We start from the raw sequence: 22,013 nt of genomic DNA on the forward strand, positions 1-22,013 counted from the left end.
ATATATGCATATTTAATAATTTAAAATTTAAATGTATAGTTTCTTTAGATTCAAGAAACAACTTTAAATGAATAGTTTTACATTTTTGCCATAGATTTTTAATTTATGTAATTTTAAATGCCTCATGGGATTGTAGTTATTTCCCACACCAAAGTTCTTAGGAACACAGTCTTCTGCATTTTCTCAAATTGTTTTGCTTTTAATCAACATTTAGTATGTGATTCTCCTTGTAGCTGGTTGGTTTGGCTAATGGTTTATGGCGATTTTTAAAAAAAACATCACAAAATGAATGGGGAAAAATACTTCTGGAACCAGTGCTTCTGCAAAGGTGGATGGGCACTAATGTACTCTGTAGTGGGGAATTTTTTTTAATAAAAATGTAGCTTATTAAAATGATCTTCACACTAAGAAATTATTTTTTATTTTAGAACTTATCACTGAAAGGTTCTTTGTGGAACCAAAAACCGTTCTTCCTTTCAAAAACTTTATTTTGAAGAGTGTATCAGGAGCTGATCATGAATGTTTGCAGTTCTCCTAATGGTTTCATTAAATTCCCTTTCAGTCTTAACAGTTGAAGCTGTTAACGTGCGTCAGCTGTCCAGCTGTGTTTCTGTGACGGCGTGTGACTGTTATGGTCAGAACAGCTGTGTGATTATATCTAGCAGGTTAAAGCCCCAAAAATAATAATTACGGCTACAAAAAGAGAATCTCTGACAAATTATATCAGTATAAACTGACTAGCAAAGGAACTAAACTTTCAAAATTAAACGCTGTCAGAGAAAGTCGTCACATGTAGTCGAAGCGTTATTCACTTGAGAATGAGACAGACATAAAATAACCCAAAAGGCGACGTTGAGGCCTGTCTCATTTTCTAAGCCCATCTGAGCGTGACAGTTTTGCTGGTTATATTCATATATATTCATCTGATAGGAGATGGACATTTATCTGCTACAGTGTTTCCTCAAATAGCTTCCGTTTTAACACTGATCTGCTTGTTTCTTTTATGTGTTTATTGCTTGCTGATGGTTCAATATTGTCTGCGAGAGGTGATGCGTCAGCATGTGTATTTACGCACTATAACACGAGTTAAATCTACGACTACACGAGTTTATAAAGCAATTGTTAAGTGCTGTTGCTTAAATTATGTGCTGCATTTGGGTTTTTTAAGGGCATTTGTTCTCTGTGTCGAATAGAACAGCTTTATGTTTTCGACATGAGCTGCAAATCATGTTCTGTCCTGAAAAAGCTGACGCAAGATTTGCAGTGTCTGTTTTTGGAAACTTCTAGACAGATCTATGAAATAGAGGTTGTTTTGTGGTCAGCGTCGTTCCTTCAAGCCAGTTATGAACTGAAGAATATAATGATGTGTTTAATGACACCAGCACATGTGTGTCATACGTTAATACAGCTGGGGTTGATGAAGCAGGATCTGTATCTAATACTCACCTCGAGCGCTCACAAGGACAGACTGTGAGTAAAAAATAACGGCCCTGGATTTTCTCCCAAACAGGCCCACCACAGCTACAAACAGTCACTAGTATCTCTAAATATTACTTGAATTTATGGCAGATAACATCACAAAACCCATGGTGACCCTGATGACAAAAACAATAGAAACCATCACAGAAATCTGAATGATTTCCACTACAAATACCATTTGCAAACATTACAAACCACCAAGTTTTAACCATTCAAACCATTAAATAATGGTTACCTTTAGTGTGTTTTGGGACATATTACATTAGGATTTAGTTACATTATTAAAAGCCATGAACAGAAGGTGACCTATTACCAGTAGAGACCAACAGGCGCCATTTACAGTTTCCATTAAAACAATAAAATTTTCATTATAACCAGTAAAACCATTGCAAATAATCTGATGCTTTCTATTTTCAACTGAGGATTGAAATACATGTATTATTGTATGTACTAAAATACTTGAAATCTACTTAAAAAGAGCAGAATGCAAAATGTATATGACAATTATAAACCTAGAATCTAGAAACCTGAAACAACAGAACTCTTTAATTTGAGTATTCATATGTCTTTGTGTGTGTGTGTGTGTGTACCTACTTAACCATATTTTGGGGGAAAATTGTTACCCAAAAGTGAGCTAAACTTTACAATATCTGCATAAACCTCCCTTTGGGGACATCCTCATTTGTAAAACTAGTATATATTTTTTAAATTGTAAAAATGCAGAAAGTTTTCTGTAAGGGGTAGGTTTAGGTGTAGAGTGATAGAAAATACAGTTTGTACAGTATAAAAACCATTAAGACAATGGAATGTCCCCATTAAGATAGCCAAGTAAACGTGTGTGTGTGTGTGTGTGTGTCATGTTAATCAGACTAATCACCTTATAGGCTACTTGATTTACTCGAAAACTAGCCCAAAACTAGCAAAATCGTTTCTTAAAATTGTATTTAAAAATAGCTTCCGGGGATAAAATACATGTTTTTTGGCGGGGTTCCCCTGGTAAAATCAGCATTTTCAGGGTCTAAATATCAGGTTATTGAAGTTGTTTTTTGCATTTGGGTAGTTTACAAATGGATATGAACACTGTCTTGACTTAACCATTTAAGCACCAAGATATTTGGAGTAATGGCTTGTCAACAATCAAATAAAAGTAATGTATTAAAATAAAAAGTAATAAATTAAAAGTACTAAAACATAAAAACAGATAAGAAATATTTTGAGTTTTGCATTGTAAACTAACGGAAACAAAAAAAATAAAATAAAAGTACAAACATTAATAAGCAATGCGTGTTAAAGGTTTTATCTGAGAGTGTTCAGTGAGCATTTCTTTCAGATACAGTAGGAGACAGTAAGGACACTCTACTGTACTCTACTGTTCTGGGGTAAGAGTGTGTTGCCCTGGAAACCACGGTTAAGGGGCTGTATATAGTAATGAGATCAGATGTGTCAAACGCATTCAAACTAATTGGGCCCTTCTGATTTTTGAAGGGATTTTAAATGCAACTTCTAAAAAAACAAAAAACAAACAAACAGCTGATAGGTAAGTTGCTTAAATTTACATTTAGAAATTTTTTTTTTCAAAGACTCCTAAGGAAAAACACCTTCGTTTGCGTGTTGCAAAGTCAGTGGTACAATAAATGCATAGCACACATATAATAAAAAATGAACTAATTTTACATAATATATTTAAACATTTTATCAGTATTTTTCAGGATTTAATGAAATGTCTATTTCATTTGTCTATTTGGCAAATTTCCTATTGTGCAAAGTTACATTGTCAGCATCAATACTCCAGTCTTCCGTGTCACATGATCCTTCAGAAATCAGTCTAATATGCTGATTTGCTGCTCAAGAATCATTTCTGATTATTATCAATGTTGAAAACAGTTGTGCTGCTTCATGTTTTTGTGCTTTCTGTTATAGTTTTTTAATGATTTTTTTTTGATGAATAGCAAGTTCAAAAGAACAGAATATTTTTTTTTTTATATAATCTTCACGATCTCTTCTGATCATTTTCAATTTGTTTAAGAAAAATCTTACTCAACCCAAGATATACCACAGTGATTTATTTTGTTGAATTTAGTTTATTGTAGTGCTTTGTCCATAAATTGTACTGTACATGACGTGATGCTACTTTACACAAAAAAAAGAAAAAATTATCTAAAAGGCAGCATAATTTTGGAACAAGCTTTGCATCTGGTACACAAATATAATGCCTCAGATGCTGACTAAGTAGGCAGTGCACTATGCTTTGGAGTGGAGCTTCTGTCTCTGTGCCTCTGAGGCTGCCCTTCACCGCTCGCCGCTCGCAGGAATTAATCTCTGTCTCCGACTGCTCGCGGTTTTTCTTGGCAAACGTAGAACAACACAAAATTAATGACATAGCTAATCCTACAGTCTGGCGTGCCGCCACCTACTGAAGCTACAACAACATTAAGAACTGACAGCAAATTAAAGGTCCCAGGCAAAGTCAGTGCCTGTTACACGGGTCACTGCTTCCCCCCGCTGCTAATTTGGTCATGACCACTAAAGGACCCCCGACTCTATAGATGACCACTAGAAATAACCTCATATTGTTACCTAATTAGAAATGTTTTGTTCTGCAATTACCTGAAATGGGACATGGCTGGTTGGGAGGTGAAAGTGGAGTGGACTGCATCAAATCGTGTGTAAACCCTCACACGTGCCAGAAAAAAACACAGATTGTCCTGTTGTGGTTAAACACCCCCAGCACTGCAGCGATTGCCAAAGCCCTCGACTCAATCCAAACTTTAACATCCTCCATGGATTGTTAGTAATCTCAGATGGCTCAAAATTGCCAGAAAGATGACTATTATTATTATTATGATTATTATTATGAAATGATTATCATTAATGAAATATCTGAGTTATTTCTCCAAACAAGTAACACAAGTAACACAATATTGTAAATTACACAATATTATAAATGTACTTTTATTGTACATTACTTTTAAAAGTGAATTTCCCAAACATAGTAAATAATATATAAATATATAATATTTATGTAGCTCAAACAGTAGTATGGGTTGATTTTTTTTTTTAGAGAATATGCACTCAATTTCAATGTAAGTCACTTTGGATAAAGTTTCAAGTTTACAGAAGATGACCAACTTGCCAACCTGTACGCTTTTGTGTAGCAGCTACGCATTTTGACCTCATTGTACCTCACTGGTACAATTTGTAACCCTAAACTACGTAAAAATCGAGTGATTATGATACATAATTCATATTATTAAATATTATTTCTTATAAATTATTAAACATTTGTGTTAAGTTGTGACAGATATCATCTGTAGATACATGACATGATTCAGTTTACATTGAGAGTTATTATTTAAAAATATATATATTTAAAACAAGGAAGTTGTTACAGCAATATTTTACTGAGATTACAACATGACACATTTCCTCTCATATACAGTCTGTATGTTTACAAAACACACATAAAAAATAAGCTTTCAAATTGATTTATGTAAGTATATGCAAGACACGTACTGTAACCTTGAGTGACATTTTATGAAAGTATAGTAATGCCAATAAATATTTTTTGCTGTGTTTTAGGGGAGAGAAAGACTGTGGTCTCGTGCATGAGAATCGTTAACAAGAGCATGACTCAAGTCAACGACAGCTACTGTCAGGTGGAGAACAGACCCGCGCCTCAGGTCCGCCACTGCAATATCCACCCCTGCCAATACAGGTAACAGAAGCACCAGAGCTGCTCAGAACGGACTGGTTTACTTGCATCTATGTGTTTTTATGTCATCAGCTGGCACAAAACTCAATAAAGAATCAGGCAAGATTGGGATTCCTCTCTTTTTAGAATTAACAGATTCATGGTGGATATTGTTCCCAACAAATCCAGGACAAAAGACTTCTTAACAAAATACGTAAACTGGTCTGTTGTGGTCATCTCCATACAGGTGAAATATGGATGCATGTTCTTCCTCAAGGAACATGCATTAGAGAGATACTTAAAATGTTTTTAAATTCACATAGTCATTTTGCAGATGCTTTTATCCAAAGCGACTTACAATTGGGAGATACATAAAGCGATTATTCTTAAAGAATGTCTTAGTCCAAGTTTTAGACATTGTTTAAATAAGTACAAGCTACAAAAAGAAGGAATACATAAAGATAAATTACTTTTTTTTTTAACGATGAAGCCAAGAAGTTTTGAAGAGATGAGTTTTCAGCTGTCGCTTGAAGATTGTCAGGGATTCAGCAATCCAGATAGGGGTGGGAAGATCATTCCACCAGACAGGAATGGTGAACGAGAATGTTCTGGAAAGTGATTTTGACCCTCTCTGTGATGGTACCATGATGCATCACTCACTAGCGGTTCTCAGATATCTGGAGGGGATGTAGATTCGTAATAGTGAGTGTGCAGCCTGTGGCTGTTCTATATGCAAGCATCAGGTAGCCAGTGCAGGGAGATAAAGAGAGGTGTAACATGGGCTCTTTTGGGCTTGTTAAAGACCAGCTGTACCGCTACATTCTGAATCATTTGTAGAGGTTTGATTGTGCTTGATGGAAGTTTTGATGGAAATTTACAGTAAATCTAAACATTAAAATGAAAACTGAAAATATCAAAATAAAAGTTTAATCAAAACATCAGTAAATACTAAATTAGTGTATAAATAGCGCTGAAATAACACTGCTAGGTTGTTTCTAGGTTGTTCTGGGTGTTTTACAGGGTATTCTCAGTCAAATAAGCCAATTCCAAGTGGATATTCTGATCTGTAGATAAGGCTCCAGTGCCTCTATCAATGTACTTCTCAGAGACATTTTCACCCCTTTTTTATTGTGTATGATGTAAGCCCGATCACTTAGAAAAGTAATTGCACACCTCTATTTCTGTCTTTAACTGCAAAATCGATTTTGGTACTTGTAAGAGTGAGATATGAGTGCGGGACAGAAGAGCTTTCTGTAGGTTTCCACATGGTTCTCTTTCATATTTTTCATTGTGTCATTTAAGCAGTTCATAAAGACGGCTCTATTTTTATTCTCTGTTTCATTGGATTTTCTGCATGTAAATCACAAGTGCATTTTATGACCGCCTATAAAGATAATCATCTGCTATTTTCAGTCAGACTGTAAACTGACAATTAACATATCCAGATTTTATGATGTTTCCTGACTTGTAACATATGATCATCACATTACAGGTTGCAAATGCTTGACTTGAAGGACTTGTTTCAGTGTACACGTGTTCATTTTCAGACTTTAGATCCCTTTCACTACAGTTTAATGCTTTGGGACTTTAAAGGGTTAGTTCACCCCAAAATGTTTTACTCTCCCTCAAGGCAATCCTAGGTTTATATGACTTTCTGCTTGCAGACGAATCCAATCAGAGTTATATTAACATTTTTCCTTGCTCTTCCAAGCATTAGAATGAGAGTAAGTGGGTGTTTTTGTTCATCAGTCCAAAAGTAGTCAAACAAAGTGCATATATCCATATTAAAACATTCCTCATATGGCTCCGGGGGGTTGATAAAGGCCTGCTGTATTGAATCCATGCTTTTTTGTAAGAAAAATATCCATATTTAAAAAGGTTAAAAACTTAACAGTTATATTAATGTATTCTCTGTGATTTCTGCTTCTCTTAGGTGGGTGACAGGCGATTGGGCGCAGTGTTCAGTAACCTGTGGGAAAGGCTTGCAGCAGAGGGAAGTTGGCTGCGTGTACCAGCTGCAAAATGGCACGTACATCCCCACCAGAGACCTGTACTGTCTGAGCTCCAAACCAGCCAGCATTCAGCACTGCGAGGGACGCCTCTGCCTCACCATCTGGGAGGCCTCCGAATGGTCCAAGGTTTGAGATTAAGTTAGCCTGAATTATTTAAAGATACCATATCATGGACACCAGATTGTACATTGCACATTAGTTTGGTCTAATTTTAAAACATACTTTAAGCATTCTTGTAGCACAGCATAATGTAGCACAGAATAACTGAACAGAAGACACTCAAAATACTTATCCAGAATTCATCTGGTTGACCTGTTTACTTTTTTGACCAACTTTAACCTGACTTACTTTTTAAAAAGATTACTGAATGTAGGTGCTTTAATAAATTATAAGCTTTACATTTCTGTTTGAACCCTGCAAATTTTTATTTCCTGACTGCAACTTCATTCAACTAATCATTGTGATATTGTCTTATCCCAACAAACAATACATCAATGAAAACTTTATTTACTCAGTTTTCAGATGGTGTATAAATCTCAATTTTGAAAAATTTACCCTTATGACTGATTTATGATTTTTATCACCATTTTAACATAAGCCTTTAACCATAAAACCCTATTAAAAATAAGGATTTAAACCGCTTTAAAGATAAAATAATACTAGTAATAATACTATTGTGTACTAGTGTTTAATGTTTATTTTGTAAATTATAAATGTTAAAATTATTTTAAATCCTCCAAAAACTGTCCAGATTCACTATCACTGTAGATGCCTCATGATTTTAAGAATAGGAAAAGAAAAGGAGAGACAAGTTTAAGTTATTTTCTGTTAATCAATATTATACAACAAGTGCTGTCCCAACATTTTTGAATGAAAAGGATAGACCAGTTGAAATAATTTTTTGTGATAATCAGCAGTATGAATAAAATAAATACAAATAAAAATGGTTGCAATGGTTAAATATATCCATCTAGTAGGGCTGCGAAACGGTTAATCATGATTTATTGCATTCAAAATAAAAGTTTATGTTTACATACTATTAGTATGTGTACAGTGTATATTTATTATTTATATATAAATGCACACGTATATATAAAAAAACATATTACGTTTTATGTGTGTGTGTGTGTGTGTATATATATATATATATATATATATATATATTAGGGCTGGGCAAGTTAACGCGTTTTTATCGCGTTAACGCATTAATTAATTAACGTCAACAATTAGTTTATCGCGCGTTAACGTACGTTTTATTTTGAAAGTCCGTTACTCACTGCGTTTCAATACACATAGCTAGACTGTAATAAAACAACCGAATACAACAGAAACCATGGGTCACAGGAGGGGTGGGATGTTTATCAGTAGGCTACTGGCTGCTTGGGATGAGCTAGCGCGCAAAACAGAAAATCATAATTTTTTTTTTTTACAAACTAAACAAAACTTTAATGTTTTATTTAATAAAACATTAATGTTTTAATGTTTTATTTATATGTTAATTTTATATTTAATTTGATTACATTAATGTTTAAGTTAAGATTTACAAGAAATGTTAGCTGCTACTAACTTTTAACTGCTGTAAAAAAGCACTTTATTTTGTTTAAAGTTTTGACAAACAACATTTTATTGCACTTTTATTCATACAGCAGAACTTTGAAAGAATAAAATTACACAATACACTACTTTTGATTTCATTATTGAATTTTGCGCATGCTGCGATTAATCGTGATTAATCGCAGAAAATCATGCGATTAATCGCGATTAAAATATTTAATCGTTGCCCAGCACTAATATATATATATATATATATATATATATATATACACACACTTGTATATAATCTATATTATATATAAATATAAATATTTTCATATAAATATAACATATTTTTATATATATACATGCATGTGTGTGTATTTATATATACATAATAAATTGATTAATATAAAATGATGACTTGTCTTAAAAAGTATAATCTGAAATGTTTTTATGAGAAACATCCTGTACTGTTGAATACGTGAGTTTCTCTAAGAAAAGATACATGCGCTTGTGTCTGTGGGGTTTGTCCTGGCCTATGGAGGGCACCATGGTTGTTTTTGAGTGTCTGGGTCTCGTTTCAGATCTTGATGTTGATGTTGTAAGCACTTCATTAGAGTGGATTTAGTCAGCAGCTAAGTGAGAATCCACAGGAAGCCACTTTTAATGACCAGCGCTCTTGCTTGTGTCTTTATTTATCTCCATCCTTCTTTGCACCCAATTGCTCACTGATTTTCCTGGTGTTATCCTCTGAGATCTCGTTGTCTTTGTCTGTCCCAGTGCTCCTCTGAATGTGGTCGTGGCAGCAGGAAGAGGACAGTGACCTGCACCAATCCTCAGGGTCTCTGTGATCCCATGTCTCGTCCTGCAGATGTGGAGATGTGCGAGGATCACTCCAAATGTTACGAGTGGAAGACCGGAGAATGGTCTAAGGTAGGATGACCAATTTTTTTTCTTTTTTTATGTATTTCAAATAAATGCTGAAATTTCTATTCATCAAAGAATCCTGAAAAAAAATGTATTGTGGTTTCCACAAAAAAATGAAGCAACTGTTTTCAACATCAATAATAATAATAAATGTTTCCTAAGCAGCAAATTAGCATATTAGAATGATTTTTGAAGGATCATGTGACACTGAAGCTAAGATATAATGATGCGGAAAATTCAGCTTTGCATCAAAGGAATTAATTAAAATATATTCAAACAAAGAACATTAATTATAAATAGCAAAGTTATTTTATAATATTATTTTATTTTTGTTTAAAGAAATGTAGCATTGCTGAGAATAAGAAACAGACTCCATTACCATTTTATATGGTAATGTACGCATAGTCGACAGAATTTATGACAAAGTTCATTGCCACAAAAAATAATTTCCCTATGTTCATACTTTTCTTTAAAATGCAACACTTACGATGGGTGTGGATTTGGCTGATTTTTTAAAATACTCTGACATAAAACAATATATGTTAACATGGTTTTAGTATAAAAAGTCACTTAGTAACCATTTCTGTGTAAAGTTGTAAATGAAGCTAACCCCAAAACCTTTTTGTAAATATTAAAATAAGCAAATTTATATGCTTCACTATTCTAATCCTCCACAAGCTAGCCTCATTCACTTCCATTTAAAAGGCCCTCATTATAACCTTAAATTAAGATTATAATTTTGTTTAAGATTAGATTATAAAGTGAATGGAAATTGTTTTTGCTAATACTGTCAATTGAGAGCGTAGTTTGTCCAGAACCCATAATGTTTCTTTATAGAGCATACCTGTGAAGCATCAGACTCTATCCTGAGTTAAATGAAAGCCGACAGGCGAACATTAGCTCAGTGAGAGAGCGCTCTGCACACGTTCGCAGATCTTCAGCTGAATCAGAGTTTGTCGCACTGTCGCATGTGATGCATGTGGGCTGTCAACGGTTACCTTGCTGCCCCCCCGTTGGAGCTGACTGCCGCGGCCCAGGGTCGCATCATGCCTGTAAACCACCATCTGTCTGTTCCTCTCGTTCTCCTGAGCTTTGTGTTGCTCAGTAATGACCTCTTGGCACCTCAGTGCGGACACGCCATTACCATAGTGCTGCTTCTCAAGGTTTAAAGTCTCAGGTGCACAGGCTAGGAGTCAACTTCTACAGTAGTTGTAGGTATTTGGGAATATGGGTTTTTCATTAGTTGATGTTGATATCTCAAGTACAGGGTCGTTGTTAGTCAATATTGCATGGCTTACGCTACAAAATGTAGTGTAAAGGTCTGATTTTTTTAAGCATTGCTATATAAGTGTGTTTACATCAAACGTGAAGCGTATATGCCCATCACGTCCCTTGCGCTAGATTACTCGCTGGATGTTTTTCACGTCACTCACGCTGTTTTTATGTGCTAACAGCATCTAACAGCATAAAAATATACATTTCTTATAAAAAAATCCTCAGACTTTGTAATAGTAGTGTATGTGAGGCTGCGCCACAGCCAATCACATTCAGCTTTTCTGCCTTTCATCCAGTTTGTAATGCTCTCTTTTCACAATCAAATTAACAACTGATTGTTAAAATCAAGTCCTGCCGTCATTTATTCATTAAACTTGGAAACACATTACAATAAGGTAGTAAAAGTCAGTTACAACATTCGTTTTGTGTCATTTTGCAGATACATGCTCGGTGTACATTTTTATATCTGTATCTCATGCACCTTTACGGATGACCTTCAAGACTCCACGATAAATCAGAGCATCAGGATGTGTTGTAAGTTTGAGGTTCATGTTTCAATCTTACTGAGGCTCCTCAACAGTGGTGTTTGAAGGTTGTGGATTGTGTTTCTGTGGTCATTGATATTTGGTGAAGGTGCGCTTGTCTGATCTCAACTTCATGTCTGAGATTAGTTTTGCATTAAATGTGTCTTTTGTGTTTTATCAAGGGCTAGAAAAATACGGTATCATCATTGCATGGCCTGATTTTCCATGCATCAGAGCTCTCAGTATTCACTATATGAGCCTCTGTGACATTTGTTTCTGAAGTTGGCCGTATCATTTCGGGGCCGAAATGAGAGGAGAAAAGAGTCTGCCATTAGTGAGAAGCTGGTGCAGAAAGCATCAGATATTTCTGCATGTGTCATGTATTTCTGCAAAGAGCAGATGTTCCGTCTGTAGACCTGCTGCTTTCATTTCAATGATCTGGAGAAAAGACAAGTTTCTATCACATTAGGAATGGGAAACCATTCAGTATTTTATTTTATTTATATATTTTCCTTTATTATTTTAGTTTAAGTCATTTTGTTATGTGCTTTTGTTTTCTTTTAGCGGAGTAAGGTCATAAACGGCATAAGCAAAAACCGGTCGTAGAAGGTCGTTTTTTGCCTCTTACTCTGATTTCACATGGCAAGTAAATGCAATAGCCCGCTTTTTTTGGCTTATTGAAGTGTGCATGTGTGATACTTTACAGGAACACATCCTTAGTGCAGATTTAAGCGCATCTAGACCAAGCAAACGTCTCGTCAGTAAAGACGTTAATTTAACATCACAACTGACAAATGTGTGGAATACCCTGAGTCGCAAATTATTATATTTTGACGTCACTATAGATAAATAACCTGATTTATTAATGAAGTCATGTAAACGCAGCTTACTTGCGTTGACAGGTTACTGATGTGCATGTAAACGTGCTCAATTCTATTTTTATTAAAAGAGTTTCATTTAGGTTCTTTGTGTGATATTTATATTTTATTTCAGCTGTATTTCAAAGAAAATATTTTTTTTATTTTTTTATATTAATATAAATTATGCAAATGCATATTTGTTTACTATTTACTGGTTTATTAACTTTTTATATTGTATAAAGAAGTTCACAATAGCACGTCATAGTATTGCTCTCACCTTTTTAATTTCAGATCAGTGTTACTTAAATCATTTTACAAATGTATTTACATTTATCATGGGAGACTTGAAGTCATTCACTACACTTTTAACTAAATCTTAAACTAATTACCATAATGGAGACTTCAGATTATTTAAACTCAAGGGTTTAGTTATGTTTGTAATTTGTTGACCTAGTTTGCGTTGATTTCACAAAACAGTTCAGTCTGAACACAGTATTTTACTGTGACAAATCTTGTGAAATCCATCCTAGCATTTTTTGACAGTAATGAACACTAGTAATGAAGAATATTGCAGCCAGTGGATTAACACTGATTAACACATGAGTATGAACATCCATTCATATGACTGACGTGGTTTGACTGAAATGCCTCCGCTGAATAGAAATAGCCTATTTAGCTGAGGAGAGGGAATCAGGCTCTTTTCTGTGTTTTGGCTGCTGTTCTCTTATCCAGGCTGAGAATGTCATCGCTTTTCAATTATGTGGAACACATTGTGTGTTTTGGCACAAAATAACACAATTCCATATTTTATTAGTGAATGGGATGAGAGATTGTAACAGGCTAGGGTCTGTCTGTGTATGGAGTGCTCTTCACTTGAGTTAATATCGGTGCATTTTCTGTCTACATCATGTCAGCTACTAATGGGCATCCAGATAATAGAATTCAGGGCACATGAAATCCTGAAAATGTTATTTCAAAGGTGGAAAAATATTTCCATGATCTTTTACGATTATTTTCCTAAATGTAAGAACCTCTGAAATGACTTCTCTACGCCATGAAAGCTGTGATAAGAATTGCTCACCCTCATAACATTACAGTATGAATTTCTCTTCTACAAAATACAAAACACATTGTGTACACTGTGAAAAATTTGTTTGTGCAGGGGCATTTTTGTCAAATTTGGTGGCATTTTTGCCACTTTTTTTTTTACTTTATTTACTTTTATGTTATTTACAGTTTTTGTATTATTTTTAGTTTTAATTAAATTAACTTAACCATTTTTAATTGTTTGATTTAGTGTTAGTTAACAAAATTAATACAATAACAATATTTTTCAAATTAATAAATTTTTTAAAGCTTTATTTAATAGTTTTAGTTAACAGCAACAACACAGATTTCATACAGGTTTGGAATGTGAGTGAATAAACGATGACCTTTTTTGGGCTAAAATATCCGATCAGTACTAACCAACACACACTTTTATTTGACCAAAATCCAAACAGCTATTTAATCATTGTTCTAGGCTACTGTTGTGGTAATGTAGCATTTCTAAACTCATTGGAATGGTTATGGTAATGTAAAGAAGATCTCAGGACTTTCTGTGTTGCTCTTCGTCTGTAAGTGTGCTCTCCTTTCACACGACAGACGTTAAAGTGCTTTGTCATATTTATTAGCTCAAATCAGCCATGGTCTTATCTTGAGGGAGCCGTAGACTGTGATTGAGAGCAGCCTTTGATCAGCAGATGAGATGTTTTTGGGACGTCTCTTCTCATTCATAGCACGTGGTGTTGTTGTGAGCTCACTCCACTCACACTTTCCCAGACTGCAGTTATTTACTAGACTCTGGCGACAGGCAGCGCTGAGATCAATGCTAACCTGCCACACTGATTTCATTTTCAATAGCCCGTCGTCCCTTGTAAACGTGAAGTACTGTGCATCGCTGAAAGGAGTTTGGCTTCCTTGGAGGCAGGGAAGTATATTGCTTTCATGCACTTTTAGCCACTTGGCAAAACAATTTTCGTTTGTTTCGTCTGCAGTCATGGCAGCCGACAGCTCAGTTTTTCCAGCCTGGGGGTCTGCGACAATTACTGTTTGATCTCACACTAATTTCTGAGAAGAAATGAAACTGTTCTAGAAAAGTGAACCGAATGGCAAAATAAACTACTGTTCAAAAGTTTGCACTCTGGAAGATTTACAGGTTACACTTACTAAGGTTCCATTTGTTAACATTAGTCAACTAAATGTGATAAAAGATCATTCTGTTTATTATTCTAAGTTAGTATTCATTTTAACACTCAGTAATAAATGATTCAAATCAAAAGTTATCAGTTCAAATTATTTATTGGTCGTGAGCTAATATGAATAAAAATTGGAAAAAAAATTTAATTATAGAAATAAATTAATAATTTTATTTTAAATGGTTTAAAAATAACAGTATATACTTTTGTAATGTTAGGAAAGAATCTATTTCAAATAAATGCTGTTCTTTTTAACTTTCTATCTATCAAAGAATCCTGAAAAATAAATATATCACAATTTTCACAGAAGTATGAAGCAGCACAAGTGTTTTTAACATTGCTTATAATCAGGAATGTTTCTATAAGCAGCAAATCAGCATATTAGAATGACTTCTGAAGGATCATGTGACATTGAAGACTGGAGTAACGATGCTAAAAATCCAGCTTTGCATCACAGGAAAAAAATGACATTTTAAAATATATTAAAATTGAAAATAGTTATTTGAAATTGTAATAATATTTCACCATTTTACTCTTTTTACTGTATTTTTGATCAAATAAATGCAGCCCTGGTGAGTAGAAGAGTCTTTCAAAAGCATTAAAAATCACAACGACCTCAAACTTTTGAACACAAGTGTATACAATTATATAAATGCATTACTATGAAACTTTAAGCATGTTACATGCATGTTAAAAGGCAACACTCAGTGTATAATATTGAATGTATTTGGTCTCCTGATCTAGACTGTATTTTGACGACATTGTACTGAGGACTATTGATGTCCTCTGTCATAATCAGGTCAACGTATTTTGTGTTTATCATTTCATCGTGCTGTCTGCTCCCAGCTCTCCTCATCCAGTGATGGAATAACTGAATTAGTTCCTGCCCTGTCGAAGTATAATTCTATTTAAATATTTTGCCAGAGTGTTATTGGTTAAATAAAGCTTCCTTAGGGTCTTAAATTCATGAGCGTGACGATGGCGGCTGATTGGCTGATATAATGACTCCTGCTCGTCACACAGGAAGCAGAGCGCTACATTATTCAAGAACCGTTTCCTCCTGTTGTCTTCCTCTGAAATCTAATTCAATCTGTTTGCTGTGAGCAGATTCACTCAGAAACTTGTATGTGTTTGCATGTGACATATTTGGCCGATTTGAATATGCGTTCATCAATTCATATGTTGTAGGGTCACAGTTCTATGTTTATAGACTATTTCATAACTTTAGTTGTTGTTTTGTAATGTGCCCATTTATAATCTTTACTAAACAATGTCATTCTAAACTCCTCGTGAGCAGAAATGTCAAATGAAAGCCGAAGACGTTTGAGAGTTGTTGAGCTCTTACAGATCACTATGTAAATTGGGCCAGGCTTATGAATCATTATTGTTTCTGAACAGAAGAGAGAAAACTGTGGCTTTGCCCAGAGACAGCGTTGCTCATTAGGGGACCGTGAAAGTTAACTGTCTGTCATACAAAGAATAGCGCTGGTTCAAAGACGGAGACTCAGCTGGCCCTTTCACCGGTGTATAAAAATACTTATTTATTTTCCTTCGTGTTATCATTGTTTAGTTAATGTTTTATTTTGTATGGCTGCATTTTTGCTGGTTTATTTAACTTTTCCTGTTGGCACTTTTTTGTAGTGTTGAAAGTTTTTTCTATTTTTTTTTTATTTTTTTTTTTATTATTAGAATAAAAAAAAAGTAATCTAAAATTGTTTTTCATCAGTTGTTGAGTTTTGTCAAGTTGTAAGCACAGGAAATGACCCACTTTTGTGTTAATAGTACATTAATAGTACAGTTTTTTTTATAGTTAAATTGCCCAATTACCTCTGTTTGCTATTTTATATTATATTCGTACATATACATTAGCTTGCACATCCTAAAAAATATGATTTTTGTGGCATGATTTGAGCTTAAGAATAAACAAATGTAAAGTCCAGTTTTGTTCTGCTTGTCTGTAGGGCTGCACAATTATATAATTATTATATGATTATAATGATAATAATAATAATATCATCAAAAATAAAAATAAATAAATAATACAAATATTGCTTTTGTGACATTTCACAAAAAAATAAATGTAAATAATAAAATAATACTTTAAAATTACAATAGAAATTGTTTGAAGGTTAAAAATCATCTCATTTTGAACACAACTTCATAAAGCTTCTTATTTTGATAAATGCTTCGTACAATAAGTTTGTGCTGATGGTTGGATGTGAAAGTGACTATCAGGTGATAGATATGATACCACTGCTATCAGATTTTATTCCTGATTTGAAATCTTTCATTTAAACATGACAAAGTAAGAATAGAAAGAAGCTTTATTGAAATATTGAGTAGATGCTATATTTTCTGAGTAAAATGATGTCTGTCAGAGCATGTTATGATGTGGAAAATGTTTTAATCTGTTGTGATCTCGTCATTGGCTCAATGCAGTGCTCATCATCATGTGGGCGGGGCCTGCAGTCCAGAGTGGTCCAGTGCATGCACAAAGTGACCGGTCGCCATGGCAGCGACTGCCCTGCCGTCCTGAAGCCCACCGCTTACAGGCAGTGTCATCTTGGGACTTGTAATGTGAAAGTCAATGTGAACACCATCACCTCCCCGAGACTGGGTAAGACTTCAGCAGTCTGCTGTCCTATTGTCTGTACTTCTTATAATCCAGTCAAATCCTGATGTAGACAGTCGTGTCTTGGTCTTCTTTGCATGTCCCTGAATGTTCAGTTTCAACCAAAAATATAACACAATCCATTTCCATTAAATTTTTTGGATGAACTACTGAAGTTACGTCAGATTATTGAATATTACTTGAAGATGAGCTTTATGATATAACGATATACAGTATAGACATATATATATATATATAGTGTTAAAAACTATTATATTATAAACATTAACTGATAATAATACTGTTTTAATTTTAACTAGTTTATACTAGTTTAGTGTAGTTTAAGTTGAAGGACTAAAATAACTTAAACTAAATCAACTAAATTAATTATATATATAAAAAACTAACAAAAACACACAAGAAATCATTAATGTCATGAAATTATTTTTATTTTACAGTTATATTATATAGATATATTGAAATTATGTCTCAATAAGTTCATATATTTTATTTTGATTTAATTGAGTTTCATATAATCTATATCTATATTTGAAATGATATTGACATTTAATTCCAGTGTAGCTATACTTATAATTATACATATATACTTATACATATAACTAATGTCTTCATTATGATTAAATAGGACTTTTTAACTCATATATAGTGTTAATAGCTGTGTTCCAAATAATAGTGTGCATCATATCACCTCAGATGGAGGAAGAATTAAAAAAATTCCAAGACAAATTGAAGTATATTGAAATGAATTGAATAGATTCCTCATTTTATTTCAAATTAATTAGATCCTGCCTATGTCAAGTGATCCAAATCAGTCCGTTTCCATTTCAGTTTGAATGCCTTTCATTGCTTTAAGCATTTGTACCTCATAAACAGTATTTCATTGCCAAGACATCTGTTAAAGTAAGCATCATCTGGAGAGCATTACATTCTTTTTTGTACAAATAAAATGAGAATCATCTAAACAAGTGCAGAATCTATCAGTGATCATCTGCAGGATGTCTAGGATTTACTTTGAAACCATTTTTACTCAGAAATTGCTAGAAAATCTCACAAATGTTACCCTGGAGCACAAAACCAGTATACAAAACCACAAAACCAGAGGTATATTTTTAGCAGTAGCCAAAAATACATTGTTTGGGTCAAAATTATAGATTTTTCTTTTATGCCAAAAATAATTTGGACATTAAATAAAGATCATGTTCCATGAAGATATTTTGTACATTTTCTACTGTAAATATATCAAAACTTAATTTTTGATTAGTAATATGCATTGCTAAGAACTTCATTTGGACAACTTTAAAGTGATTTTCTCAGTATTTAGATTTTTTTGCACCTTTGGATTCCAGATTTTCAAATACGGTAGTTGTATCTCGGCCAAATGTTGTCCTGTCCTAACAAACCATACATCAATGGAAAACTTTAATTCTATTATTTTTATTGATTCAGCTTAATTGTAAAATGCACTCCAATTATTAATAATAACCTTTGAAAAAACTGTTTTTAAAAGTGTAACAGCAACATTGAACATTGCTGGCAGTTGCAAAAATGGCATCTTCTAGATGAGTCTGCGTGTGTGGATTGATGTATGCATGTTGTCAGGGATGGTGTCATATAATTGAATCTATGAAACACTGTGTCCTGTCCTTCTGTCATTCCTGGCAGCTGCATTGACGTACAAGTGCACGGGGGATCAGTGGGCGGTTTACTGCAGGGTGATCCGGGAGAAGAACCTGTGCCAGGACATGCGCTGGTACCAACGCTGCTGCCAGACCTGCAGAGACTTTTACATCAGCAAAATACCCCTTAAGAGTTAATGACCCCGGCACTTCCACACATAGGTTTATTTTTGCCTTCTCCATTTGTAATGTCAAAAACAATATTTTTTATTCTTATTAAAAAATTTCTTACGTGGAAAAAAAAAGGAAAGCAGTGGAACAGATATTTCCAGCAAAACACACTCTATGCAAGTACGTAAACGTAAGCATTTCCATGCATTACTTTATCACCCCCTGCACTGAGTATGTACTTGCAGTGTGTTTGCCAAGCGTTTGCGTACTTGCATTACGTTTGTTTCTTGTTTACGGACTTGAAGGTTTCTTGTTTTGTCATATTTTGCTGTGATCCACATTTTGGCCCTGGAAGTGTCTTCTTCAGCATACTGGCCTGCCTGTTGCACTGTGGATAAAGCTCATTTCACCAAAAATTGATTTCTTAAGGCCACTGGTTGGCCAATAACTGATGGACTTTGTAACAACACATCCGTATCAACAATCTTTTGTTTTGTTTTTGAGGTTATTATTATATATACCCGTCTTGTCTCATTTTGGCTCTGTAACCAAAACCTAGTGAGCTTCCTTGCTCCTTCAATCACAATTGATTTCAGTAGAGTCTAGAAATGACCTGTTTCTAAGCTAACAATGCAGTACTCTAGGAACACACGGATATTGAATAGCATTGTACTTTTTTATTAAACTGAACAATTTTTGTAAATGCTTTTAGGTACTGAAAGTTTTTTTTTTTTTTTTTTACAGTATATAATCATTTTTTTTAAGTTCAATTTAACTTCAATTTAGAAGTTTTCTGAGCTTGTTGCAGTGCATTTATACTTATGCTTTTGCATCTTACATTGCATTCATGCAATTTACATTTTTGACGTCAGTTCCGAATGGAACCCATGATCTGGCTGTTGCTAGCAGCAGGCTTGATTGCATAATCTGTTTATGCATAATCAGATAATAAAACCTTGATCATGCATATAATAATCTAGCATAATCTATTATTGCATGCATTGAATAATGACATAATCTATTCTTGCATGCTTGCAGGCAATAATAGATTAGGCAGTGCATTATGGTAGTTCTCATTCTCTGCATCTTTACCAAAAGAAGTCATCTTACAAGGTGGCACAATCATTCTGCCTACATTTTTGAACAGCTGAGAGCCTTAAAATACTGCCTTCATAGGCAGCTCACTAGGTTTTGGAAAAGAGCTGAAGTAGCTTGTGTTATTTAATTCATCAAGAGCCATCTCGATGCAGTCGAACAGCCAAGCTGATAATAGATGACCTGTTCCAATAGTTAGGTTTATGTATTTTATATCAAACTGAGGCTAATTAGTGACTCTCTCAGAGAGGACACCGAATGTCTCACCTTTTCTCTGAGTAATTATATTATTTACCACACTCTCTGTGTTTTAGGAACTTGTTGTGTTGTTTCATATATTTTAACAGAGCAAGGCACGTGATCTCCACTGCATCGTCAAAGGACTGGTGCCTGTGGTGCATCATTAGTTCACCCCAAAATGAAAAATGTCTCATTTACTCCACCTCATGTCATTCTGAACCTGTATGCTGATCTTTTCTTTTGAACACTAGAATTTTTCAATAATGCTGAATTTTGCAAAGAGGTATCCTTTTAGAAATATAGTGTGATATAAACAGACACTTTTTATGGTGCTTTAGGTCTTTTTTGGAGTCTGATATCCTCAACTAACTGTGCTTTCAACATTCTGGAAAAGATTGCATTAACATTCTTCAAATATTCTCTTTTTTTATTCTTCAGAATAAAGAAAGTAATGCAGGTTTTGAAGGACATAAGGATAAATAAGTGCATTTTTAATTTTGGATGCGCTGTTCCTTTAAGATGCAGTGAAATCAGGTTAATGACCGTTTATGTGTCTAATGTCAGAATCATTCATTAGTCTGATGGTGCTGCAGTGCCATAACTAATGCACTCAAACACACTAAGAGCTACTCTTGAGTCTTTATGCTTGTATATACAGTGTGATTCATTTCTCATCGGTACGGGACAATAATGCCTTCATTTAAATGTAGTTCTCACATTGTGCAATTTTAATTTTAGCACAAATATTACAATACAAATTTGCAAGGTACGTTACAGTCAGGATGTGGTGAGAAAATGTGAAATTTTAGGTTTGTATTTCATAAAAGCCCCCCTGGCCAAGGGTGACACCGCATATGTGTGCATGAGAGACGGTTTTAAGGCCTACTGAGCTACATAGGGAGCATCCTTACTGACATGAAACCTCACTAGTGACCAAACTGGTGTGCACTTCAAAGCCAGCTGATTGAGTTTTATGCTGCTTCAGTAAAGCGTGAAATGCATAGCGTACACACACCATCGATGCCTTTAAATGCTCACTAGGTTTTGGAACAGAGCATGTATATGTGTGTGTGTTCGAGACCTTGGCTCTCATCTACCAGGTTGCACAAGGTCACAACAGGTGCTAGACAAATTTCACTACTGTGAAATTCAGCAGTTTCTCCACGTTTTGTTCTTGTACTTCTGTATGTATTTAATGAAACGTGTTTTTAAATGTTTGTTAGGATTATTTAATACATATTGTATCTACCTGCTTCTGTCAGAATGATTCATTTTGCAACAGCTTCATGTTCCAGGTACAGTGAATATTGCTTCTGTATTCCAGTACTGTATGTCAGTAGGTGCACATGTGATCGGTACTGCCACTTTTGATGGTGCTAATTTGAACTTTTCAGACTGTTTGTACAAAAAATATAATAATAATAAATGTATATCCTGTATTATGAGGATTTTGTGTCTGCATCTATGTTAAAAATGTATGCTTAAAATAAGTATTTTGAATTAAACTAACATTTCTGATTCTATTACATTTAAGATCTTAATATGTATGGATTTTTTTTTTTTAGATTTTCATTTTGTTTTATATATTTCATTTAATGAACTAGCTGGCTTATGTAATGGTATAACACTGTTTTAAATGTCTATTGAAAAAGTGAATGGAAAAACTATTTGCGTGTTTTTTATGTTTTATGATACTGTAGAGTTTCCTACGAGATGTT

At 34.2% G+C, this 22,013-nt stretch overlaps 1 protein-coding gene across 1 annotated transcript in view; it reads left to right on the top strand.

Moving 5' to 3' along the window:
• adamts17 (ADAM metallopeptidase with thrombospondin type 1 motif, 17) overlaps window positions 1-21,743 on the top strand; it is a 56,600-nt gene extending 34,857 nt beyond the window's left edge. Inside the window, exons 14-18 of the mRNA XM_026266407.1 lie at window positions 5,059-5,194; window positions 7,104-7,308; window positions 9,499-9,651; window positions 16,981-17,158; window positions 18,836-21,743. Of these exons, the coding sequence (XP_026122192.1) occupies window positions 5,059-5,194; window positions 7,104-7,308; window positions 9,499-9,651; window positions 16,981-17,158; window positions 18,836-18,987 (824 nt within the window). The 3' untranslated portion in view covers window positions 18,988-21,743. The remainder of the gene's footprint in view (window positions 1-5,058; window positions 5,195-7,103; window positions 7,309-9,498; window positions 9,652-16,980; window positions 17,159-18,835) is intronic.
• Window positions 21,744-22,013: the final 270 nt, after the last annotated feature.

The sequence above is a fragment of the Carassius auratus genome, chromosome 7 (genome assembly GCF_003368295.1).
Source record: "Carassius auratus strain Wakin chromosome 7, ASM336829v1, whole genome shotgun sequence".
NCBI lineage: Eukaryota > Metazoa > Chordata > Actinopteri > Cypriniformes > Cyprinidae > Carassius > Carassius auratus.